The sequence below is a fragment of the Macadamia integrifolia genome, chromosome 2 (genome assembly GCF_013358625.1).
Source record: "Macadamia integrifolia cultivar HAES 741 chromosome 2, SCU_Mint_v3, whole genome shotgun sequence".
Classification (NCBI taxonomy): domain Eukaryota; kingdom Viridiplantae; phylum Streptophyta; class Magnoliopsida; order Proteales; family Proteaceae; genus Macadamia; species Macadamia integrifolia.
This window is the reverse complement of record NC_056558.1, coordinates 24,931,638-24,942,724: the sequence shown is the minus strand read 5'-3', so window position 1 is coordinate 24,942,724 and position 11,087 is coordinate 24,931,638. Positions and strand designations below refer to the sequence as shown.

Below are 11,087 nucleotides of genomic sequence, written 5' to 3'. Positions count from 1 at the left end.
CCGATTACTCATTTGTCTGCTTACCTTTTACTAATTCAAGGTTGTATTCATAAGTTAAAAAGGTTTATTTTCTTAGGAGGTCCGCATACTTTTCAACAGCTTCTTGCCATAATCCACCCTTAGGGCCAACGTATCAAAAGCCTGGCCCTATATGGCCTCACTGGTATGCATAAAGATGGAAGTCACCGCCACTCCCAAGACAAGTCACCACCCCAATTTGGATTGGTATACATAAAGTTGGAAGTGGGCCCATGTCAGGATTGCACACCTCAGACTGCTCATCGTGTTCCAACCTTCAACTCTTAACCCCAATAAAAAATAAATAAAAAACGAAAGATTCAACCTTCAACAAGCATGAGCAGTAGATAAAATGGATTTTGATCTAATGAAAAAAATGTAATGGAAAAGCAGGGCATAATTATAAGATCTGTACTAAATGGTTATTGGTCTAATGAAAAAGCAGTTTACCTATTATTAACACCCAATTTTCTAGTGCCAAGTTGTCTCGGTGACAGCGGCCTGATGTGTTTAGCAACTGTTCTTGGCTGCAAACACACCTCTGCAACATTCAAATTTTGATTCCCAACAACATTCCGTAGAATGCGAGGGAAAAAAACGAATCAAGACAGAGCTGCGATGTGAGAAACATAACCCTTTTCCCTGATGTGTTCATAGAATTACATCCCATACCGTTAACTGGCACTCAGGGCTTTGAAAAATGAACCTAAAAAATATTCTTCAATTCCCCTGTTCTACTCTTTAGGGCTTTACAGAAATTTTACAACTAGTCCACAGGGATGAAGATAAAAGCAACATACCCATCAGAACTTTCTGGGTGGATGTTCTCATTGGAAGTAAAATTTTGAAGCTGGTTACCATGAAAGATTTAACTTATGGGAGCTGATGTCACTCCAGTCCTCCTTCCATTGGTAGCCTTGTATAAGATTCATTGGTAGCCTTGTATAAGATTCAACTCCTCCACATAAATGCCAACTCTATGTGGACACAGTAGGCGGAAATATTTGTTGAACGGCTTGGGGCAGGTTCAACACAATCTCAGCATACGCTACAAGAAGGAACCAGAAAATGAGTTACCAAAACATTTATAACAAAGATAAATAAAATTATTTTTAACTTGACACATGCAATGGTTTTCAGGACAATTTATATCATCCAAGTAGCAGATCACATGGTCTACCGAATCTTTTCTCATTGTCATTCTGTGATGGACCAAAAAGAATCTGATGGTCAAATGTTCACGATAATTTAATCAGGTCTTACAGCAAGGGAGATCTATCAGATCCTTCTCCCCACCTGAATATTGTTGGCATTCTACTCTAGATATATAACTTAAAGGTTTTGAATTCAAAAAAGTTAGGACCTTCTGGTAAGCTCATAGTTCGCAATGCGTCCTCAGCATAAGACAACCGAGCTGGGCCTGACTGAGACCCAAGCATTCCAATTCCTTTCCTGTTCATTGTTGTTTGTGTAGGTGGTAATTGTTGTGCTGGTATTGATGTCATTGTTGCTACTGTTGAAATCTTTTTAGATGGATGAACAGGCCACGCTAAGACTCTGACCCGAGTTGGGAGTACAGAGACAAGGTCTGCATATCTAACACTGACTGTCACCCTGCTGCACAAGGACACAAATGCTTTTAGGATAAACAAGTAGAGTGTTACAAGAACATCACCACTTATGGTATAGATAACTATCCTTCTTTTTCTGCACGAAGAAATAAAATGAACCAGGAGTCTCATAACAAGTACATACACATACAAAGTGTGGCAACAAGTCAATCTTCAGTGTTAGGCATGGGTGGCCTGGCAAATACAACATTTCTTTTAACATGAATCCATTCGAGTAGAGCAACTACCACCAGGCTGAAGACCTTTGATGTAATTTCACATTCATGAAGTATATTTGTAGAAAAGCATAAATTTTATACCAGAAGCAAGGAACTAGCTGTTTTAGCTATGGAAGGTAAAAACAGCAAAGGGAAAATTAACGTTTACATAAAATTACGGCTAGGTTTGATGGTTGAAAGGACGAAGATGTGAGTTGACAGAAGATGGTTAGGGCAGTGTGTGGGTGAGAGTATAGTGTAGAGAAATAGTGAAAAAATCTGGTTACCACAGGGCTTAAAAGAACTTCCATAACAGAAATGGGAAATGGGAAATGGGAATGGAAAGTAAAAGCAAAAAAGAAAAGATGGAGAAGGAGAAGATGAAACAACTCACTTGCAATCCACATTGTGTGGAGCAAAAAGAGAATACGGAGGAGAAGGAGAAATTAATCACTTAGGAGTCCACCTTCAAGAAAATTGTGATCCACACAAAAATAGCTCCAGTGTAGAGAAATTTTCATTCATTCTATTATATAATCAGCAGTTAAAAACATCAGAAATATAACTAGGATAATAGAACACGCAAGGTATATTTTTCCAATACTTTTTAACTTGAATGAAAGAACATATATAAGATAATTACTACTCCAATAACATGAACTATCATATATCAAAACTTGGGGGTATTATGAGGAACTTAGAGAGAATTCACAAACTCAGAAACACTCAACTAACAAGACACAGAAATGACAGGAAGCTCACAAACATGCACGTGTTATAATATGAGATATAAGTGATGCCTCCTGGCCCTCCTCTTTGGTTGGAGGACTTATTTATAAACTACAATGGACTTACAAGCTGCTTTTAAGTTCAGATTTTAATTCTTCTCAAGTCCGGATTTAAAGATATTTCAATTCCACCAAACTTTTGGACTTACTTGGATTCAAAAATAGTTCAAGTCCACTGACTAAATAGTTCTTTCATTTGTCATGATTGCCATGGTTCTCACATAAATGACCGGAATTTAATATGATGCCAGAATTCATAGTTATCAAGGCAACACCTATATTCATAGTTATTAAGACAGCGACTAGCGTCCAGGCGGTTTGCATGGGACCTAGGCGTTTGTCACCTTACTACACTGCATATCGCCTTCTGTATTAGCACTTATTTATGCCGAATGTCATTTAAGTTACTTACGATCTTATTCATAAATAAGCAAATACCCCCTATTTGCATCCAATAAAAATAGTTTAAAAATCAAATTCCAAAAATCATAAAAAGTCAATCCCCCAGTCCAAGAACAAAAACTAAATTTTTTATTATAGGGGCAATTTTCAACTTTCAAATGCTAAGGTTTTCTTAATTCTGAAAATTTCATAAATGGTAAAACATTGTTAAAAACCAAAATTCCGATAAAATAATATTTTGTTTTGATGTCTATAAAATTATTTTTATTCAAGCGATTTTAACAACATTCGCACACTTTAAAACAAGTTTGACCAGAACATAATTTTATCATTACAACCAGATTTAAGTAATCTTAGAATTGTTGGAAAGCTGGTTTTGTGTTATACTTAATACAAAAACAAAAACAACATCCAAAACCTTATTTCAACTTGATAAGGTTGGCTACATGGAGATTCCAAGCAAGGAGGAGCGCAAAGATCCATACAAAAAAGATTGATGGGTTATGGCTAATTATAACAAGTGCCGGCTATCAACCTAACGCACCACTACAAATCAGCCAGAGACTTATAACGACAGACTATAGTAAGGTACCGGTTGTCTACCTAACGTACCATATAGATCGGTCAAGCCAAAGCATCCTACATGCATTATGTCCACCACCAAGACAATCCATCATCCAACCTACTTTTATGAAAGGAGGAATGAGATAATGAATTCTTGACAGCCCCACTAAGCACAAAAGTAACAACTCAAACACACAAATCCGCATTGAAAACTATGTAATAAACACACAACTCCGCACTGAAAACTAGATAAGCAACCTAGATATGTAATCAGCCTTTGTAGTTTACCATCACCTATAAATTTACCACATAAGGTGAGCTTCTTACTCTATTGTTTGCAATCATTTTCTTAGAATACTTCAGTATTAAATACTTAATGTTAGCATAAAGCTAGGTAACTTTAGAACTCTTAGGTGCATTAGCATTTATTGGTTCCTATAATTCTTATTCATTTTTTCCCTTGTTTCATTTACTGCAATGGTAGAATAGGATTTATGTAGCCAACACCAAGTACTTGGGACATGAGTAAGAGTTGAGGCTATATATGGTGGTATCAATATCATAAAGCAAATCCCTGAATTGCGCACCTTGTGCCATACACATAAAGCACATCCATTGTGCCTCCGCATCTACAACTACTTCAAAAAAGGGTCCATGTTGCATGTCCCTCTTGTTTGTTTTCTCTATTCAAGCAATAAGCATAAGCTTTTTTTACTCCACAATTTAAATCAAAAGGTTTCATCAACTTGAGAAAACAGAGCATGCCATTAGATTTTGTGCATTGTGAAATTGTAGGAAAATCATTTGACTAGTCAAAACTTATTAGAGAACAAGAACATTCCTCTAAATGTTGATTTTTTATGACTTGATATGACTTGATGTGATTTAATGTTATTTTTTTATTGACTTGATGTAGCTTAATGTTGATTTTTGACGATTCGATGTGGCCCAATGATTTTTTAGTTAATTCACTTGTTGATTTGTTTTTCAAATGAATATCTTGCATTAGTATGATTCTTTAATATTTATTTAGCATATAAGTAGAATTATATAATTTTTAATATATTATTTGTGCCAAATTAAATGGTTATATAAAAAAAAGAACACTAGAACGCTTTGTTCGCCAAGGCAATCCCTTGCAGACGCCTAATTGCCAAGGCAGTTAGGCAGTACCTCAAACATCTTGGTTGCCTTGCCACCATGATAACTTTGTGCTAGATTGTCCTCGAGTAACTTGAGCCACAAATTTACTATCCTATTTATGACGAATCAAAGAAATGACGTAGTAATATTCTTAAAACGTGTAATTGAGATGAAGTATGATTTCCCGAATCATGGAACAGTAGAGACTCCTCCAACTCATCAGTAACAGTACAGTCCAAACCTGAACAAATTCTTCAATACCGAAATGGAGATATTGATATAAAGTTTCATTCTCAGCGAAATCGTAAAATATACTCTACCATCATAGAAAGCTAAAGACTTTCCTCCTCTTCAGTGCCAGAGACAGAAAAAGAAAGATTTATTCTTAAAACATTAGGAATATACTATCCTACCAATGAAAATCCCAATAGACATGAATGTAGAAAAAAATAATACCGTCTACTCAAAATCATGGCTTCCAGCGTGCCAGACAAGCTCGATACATCCATGCCCATCCCAGCTGCCTCCTCCTCATGTCTGAATTGCTTGCATGAACCTCAAATGCACCTCACCTGTTACATGCACCGTGATCATCATCTTGCGTGGCATGATCAACTGAGTCTCCCCTATGAATCTAACAGGCTCTAGTGTTGTCTACAGATCCTGCATCATTTGGTCCTCCTGGCGTAAGGTTAATAATCTATCACTAGCATCATAACCACCACCATCATCATCATCATCATCATGATGGTCTTGACTTGGGGAAGGTGTGCGAGTGCTATCCAAGGGACAAGACCACTCATCTTTGCCGGTTGAAGCTTAAATGGACATCGGATCTATGAGTGAACTCTTCCCTTTTACGCCACATATTCCTCGACATCAACACCCATCTGTGAAGCAATCTGGTTGTTGGGCTGACCCTCAGCCTCATATAACACAAGTTCACCTAAGTCCTTGACCCACTCATAAAGGGGATCATCTTCTTCTTCCAACGAGAAGATTTCGCTCAACTCGATTGGGGTTGTATCATTGTCCATGCCAAGCGTATGTGCTCTTTCAATCTCATACTTTAATGCACATAGACCAAAATCCTCCAGCCACTTGGCACCCAATCAATCCCCCACTTCCAGTGTATGAGGTGGAACATACTTATGTACTCCAATAGCACTCATACACAGTGGTGGAACATGTCAGAGAGAGCATTTTAACTGTTACCTTGGTTAGATCGGGTGACTCTTCCATATAGCACCCACCATTCAATTGCATAAGAGCATTAAAGAGTATTATTAGGTGATGGTAAAACAATGATGCATACTTAAATATGAATGGATAAACCATGATGACTGGACCAACCAACAATAGTGTCATCCCAACCCGAAACGGCCAGTACCTAGCCAAAACTACCAGTGCCACCCCTGAAGTCTTTTGTCTATATCCATTTCAAAGTCTGATACCAATTTTAGCATTAATACCCAATTTATAATTACATAAGTTCTATTCCCTAGTCACAAATTAATAAACATAATTTAAGCTCTCCTCTAAACCCTAAGCGAAGGAAGCGAAGGCCATCCAACAACAGTTGTCGCTCTGGAGCAGCCTGCCCCCCCACCCTCCTGTCTTCCTCTCTCATCCTCTACCTCACCATCTCTCTCCTCCTACTCGCTCTTTCTCTTCTTCTTCATTCTGTCCCTCTCCCTCTCTCTTCTTCCTCCTCACCTCCCTTTCTCGACTCCATCTTTGGTTAGAGCATCATCGGCTAGAGTTGCGACTTCACCGACAGCCGTCGATCACCATCCCTGATACGCCTGTCTAGGCTCGTTTGGTTTCCCACTTTGCCTACAGCCTCGACACCTCTAGTCCCATTCACCTGCTCTCTCTCTCCAGTTGCCATCTTGCACCGCCGCCTCTTGGTCGCCAGCCACCTAAAGTGCCTGGCTCACTTGGCTAACACCGATTTGCTACCAGTTGCATGTCCAGTAGCATGTCCGGATGCCATCTATGCTCGGCCAGCAGCCGCATCACCGATGCCCTCCGCTCCGTAAGGCTAGTGCCCTCCGTCGTGGCTGTCACCTCCACTAGGCCAGCTGCCAGCTTGGTCGTGGCCCTCCGTAAGGCCAATACCCTGCCGCCATGGCTTCCCTCTTGATGGTGGTGCTCTTTTGGGGAGACTGTGAAAATGAAAGTGAAGAGACAATTTGTTAGGGTTGGTGGAACCCTAACTAGAATTTACTTGGTTGCCCTTGCTTGTAATGGGCTTCCTTCTTGTCTTTTCCCCATGTGGGCTTTCAGTTGTAATGGGCATTTTAGTGCCATAATTGGAGCCTTTTGGCCCATGTGGACATTGGTTGTAGTCCTTAATGGGGTTTGGTGCCCTTGTGGGGTTTGTAAACTCCCCTTTGGTTGTACCCAAAAAATAAATAAAAAATTACCCTTTGGGGTTATATTCTCCCTCCCCCTTCTTTTAATGCATTTATTATTCACCCAAATAAAAGTTCTATTCCAAAACAGATTGAGCATTTGCCTCTAGTTCAGCCTCTCCACCACTTTTTGAATTACATCTATCAGATCTTGCCTCACCCCAAATGTGTGCTTGTTTAGTGCTTAAGATTGAGACAGTATGCTGAAAACGATGCAAACTAGTGAATAAACAACTAAATGACAAGTATGTTGAATTAAGGTGAATAAAGTAAACTTACCAGCCTTATGCAGTGGATGCATGAGCTGCCTCTCCCACCAATCCTTGATTATAGGGTTGTCAATAGGTCAGGCCAAGCGGGATTAAGCGGGCTTTCCCACTTTTGGACCTCGCACCATGACCAACCCGTTTTAAGTATGGTCCTTATAGGCTAGGCATGGTCCCATTTCTAAATGGTCGGTTAGGTACTAGTCTTCAATCAGGCCGGAAATGGGCTAATGAGATATTTATCTCTAAACGGCCTTTAAAAGTCTTATGCTGGGTAAAAATGCTTTAAACGAGCACTACGCGAACTCCAAATCGAATTTAAACGTGTCAGGTTGAGTCAGGCTATCGATTGGTTGGGTGCCTATCGCGTAGCACCCTTGCCCGAGAACAACCCAATGTCGTCGGGTCTGTCGGCGCACGCTTGAAATTGAACCCCTACTTGATTATGTCAAGGAACTTTTAGTTACCCCATCTGTACACTACCTCAACCTACATCTTCACCATATCAATAGTTTCCAACAAGTGTGGTAAGGTGGGCTTCTTCTATGAGTCCACCATCCTCAATATGCTAACCAATATCTCTACGATCTGATGTAGATAAGTCACTTGGGCTTATTTTATTGTAAATAAGCCTTGGGTTGTGTTATATATGTGTTTGGCCTTTGATCCCATGGGTTTTCTTTGAAATGAGCCACTTTAAAGGGCCTAAAATATGGGTAGAAGGTAGAAAAACGGGATTTAATTCATTAGTTTAGTTAGTTGCTATTAATTCAATAAAGTCACATTAGGCCATTGGTCAGTTGTAAAGTCCTATATGGACTAGTAGTTAGTCCTACTCCATGTTGGAGTCATAAAGTCAAGTCCTAGTCCTATTTTGAATTCCTAATTGTAGTAGGAGTGTCTAGTCCTATTGGGAAACTAGCTCCCAATTGTAGTAGGAGTGTCTAGTCCTATTGGAAAACTAGCTCCTAGTAGTAGTTTGATTGTTATTCTGCCCTCTATAAATAGAGGAGCCTATGTACTTATAATTACAGATTTGAATAAAGAATAACTGCAGTCAATTGCTTAGAACAGCCGGGATAGCTGTGGGTGAGAAGCCCAGGCCGAGACAGCCGCTCCTCCCCCACTTTTCCCTTTGTTTTTTCTTATTTAAAGCTTTCTAGTTTATCCTAAAGTTACTGATGTTGAAATATACGACTATTATGAGTATTTAGAAGTTCATATCTGTCCAAGTTACAAACCAGAATTGATTCTCTCCTGAAGCTTGCAATTATTTCTCCTAGGTCAGAAAATCAAGAAAGCTTGTAACTTCACAACCAACCGTCAAAATCCTCTCAACTTTGGGGGTTTTTGTGCCCTCCCTAGGAACTATCTACGCCCAAGAGTTCAGCTCAATCGGACTCCTACAGACCTAGCCCCACCTCTCTCTCTCTCCAGGTCTATAGCAGGTCTTTCTCTCTCCTATCGGGTTGGGTTTTGGGCTGGTTTTGCTCTTGCATTGGTATTGTATCCTTAGGGGTTTATTTGATGGTATTATTTCTTTGTTTCTTGCTCCTATTTGTATTGTTTGGGGTTATAAATTGCTGTGATAGTTTCTTGTAATCTACTTCTGCATTACGATCATAATGACCTTCTTCAAGTCATCCCAAAACATATCACTAGAAATGGTCGTCCGGGCTGCCCGACCTCCACAAGAAGCAAACTCTTACCATTGAAACCAATCCTCTGAAGCAAACATAGACCTAAGTCCAACCTTATTCGTCTCAAATCTCTTCAGAGCGATGTAGTTTGTGGCAAAGTGTGTCAGCCCTAGCCTCATAGAATCCCCACCACACTTGCTCCTCAAAACCTACAGGGCAAATCCATTACTGCATACAAAAGTGGTCACTAGTCTTGCCCTCTCTACAACCTCTCAAAAGCCTAAGATTTTGTATGGCTTTCAACATAAGAACGATGTAGTGGGCCACATATGGAGTCGAAAAAAATCAGTACCTGAGATTGTTCATCACTTTTTCCCCAGCCTTCTTGAAGTTGCTCCCATTGTCAATGACAACTTATACCACATTCTCCACCTCCACATCCTTTACCTTCTTCAACAGCTTGTATATATATTTTGCATCCTTGTGCACCTTGGATGCATCCACAAACTTCAAAAAGATAGTCCTACAATCACAAAAGACCATTAAAACGACGTACTATCTATTGGGCCCAATCCAACCATCACACATCACTGTCACTCCATAGTTCTCCCACATGAGCTTCATCCCCTCAATATACTCCTGCAACTACTTGTGATGGGACAAGTAAACATTGAACATCACATATTTTTATCCAACATTTTCTAATAATGTGGCCCTATAGTTGAATGGGCTGGAATGTTGTGACAGAAAGCCAACTTAAAGAAAGGAACCCCCAATAGCCCTTTCACATCAGACCACATCTGTTTTAGCTTCTTCTATATCCGATCCAATCAAATAAAGACGATAGGATCCTGCTGAAGGATCTCAATGGCTAGGTCATGGAGTAGGGGTGGAGGTAGGGCCAGGGCTAGGCCTCACACTCTATAGCTCCTCTTAAATGTAATCGTGGGCTCTCCTCCAAGTCTCAGTTTCCTCCTCCCCCTGTGGTTGTGGCTATAGCTCTGTTAAAGCTTGTCTAGATGATCCAATCGCCCTAGCCATTTGAAACAATCTCTCCTACTCTATTCTAAAGGTAGTTTTGCTCTCAACCCTTACCCTCCTCAGTTTTGCAACCTCATCATTGCGGTGACTAGTGTGAGATGTGCAGTAAAACTAGGAAGCATAAAGTAAGAAATGAGCATATTAGAGCAGTTTTGGGAGTTGCTCCAATCAACAAGAAGCTATGTGAAAGGCGTTTGAGGTTGTATGGCCATGTCCAAAGGAGATCTGAGGACACCCCAATAAGGAGTGAGCGGATTCAGATTGAAGGAGCCAAAAGAGCTAGGGGCGGGCCTAAAATGACCATAAAAGAAGTGGTGAAGAATGACATGCATACTCTTGGTCTTATTCCAAATTAAAAAAATTTTAAACATTTTTTTAATAATTAATTAAAGAAATCAATTTCGATTGAAAACATAATGCATGTACTTTCATCATTTTTCTTGATTTTTCAAACCAAAACTGAATCTTTTATTTTTTTCAATTTTTCAATTTCAGCAATTAATTTTAAAATCTAAAATTTAAAAAAAAAAATTACAACTCCGTCAAGCCGTAGATTGGCCAACAGTGTCTAACGTATATTAATTTGAAATCCATCCATCAGATATTACCCCTATTTAAAATAAAATAAAAAATGTTATCGCAGGAAAATCATTGTTTAAAACATAAAATTCAATAAATAATTCCATAACCTAAAAAATAATTTAACTCCGTGAAGTCGTAGATTGGGCAATTCTATCTAACATAGTAACATATAAACAATTGAAACACAACTAAGATGCCTGATGTAAGGCTAGGTAGGAACTACCTAGTTAGGATCTCACAATTTCAAATATGAAATCAGATTTCGAACAAAATACGTATCTGGCTGAAATAGGAGGAAGCCTGCGGTTGGCTGTAGGAGACTCTGATGAAGCTCAAACTTTGATCAAATACTCCTCTTGTGGTGCTAAACAAACCCTCAAAAGATGAAACAATTCCAA

General features: G+C 39.2%; 1 protein-coding gene across 2 annotated transcripts in view; it reads right to left on the bottom strand.

Moving 5' to 3' along the window:
- Positions 1-639: 639 nt before the first annotated feature.
- The window catches only part of LOC122069031 (centromere protein O), a 35,988-nt gene continuing 25,540 nt past the window's right edge, over positions 640-11,087 (bottom strand). The window contains exons 12-13 of one of the 2 annotated variants that reach the window (XM_042632968.1): positions 1,382-1,632; positions 640-1,066 (exon numbers count right to left, since the gene is read on the bottom strand). In XM_042632968.1, the coding sequence (XP_042488902.1) occupies positions 996-1,066; positions 1,382-1,632 (322 nt within the window). In that variant the 3' untranslated portion in view covers positions 640-995. Of the gene's footprint in view, positions 1,067-1,381; positions 1,636-11,087 lie in introns of both variants that reach the window. The other variant, XM_042632966.1, reaches the window with a different exon arrangement.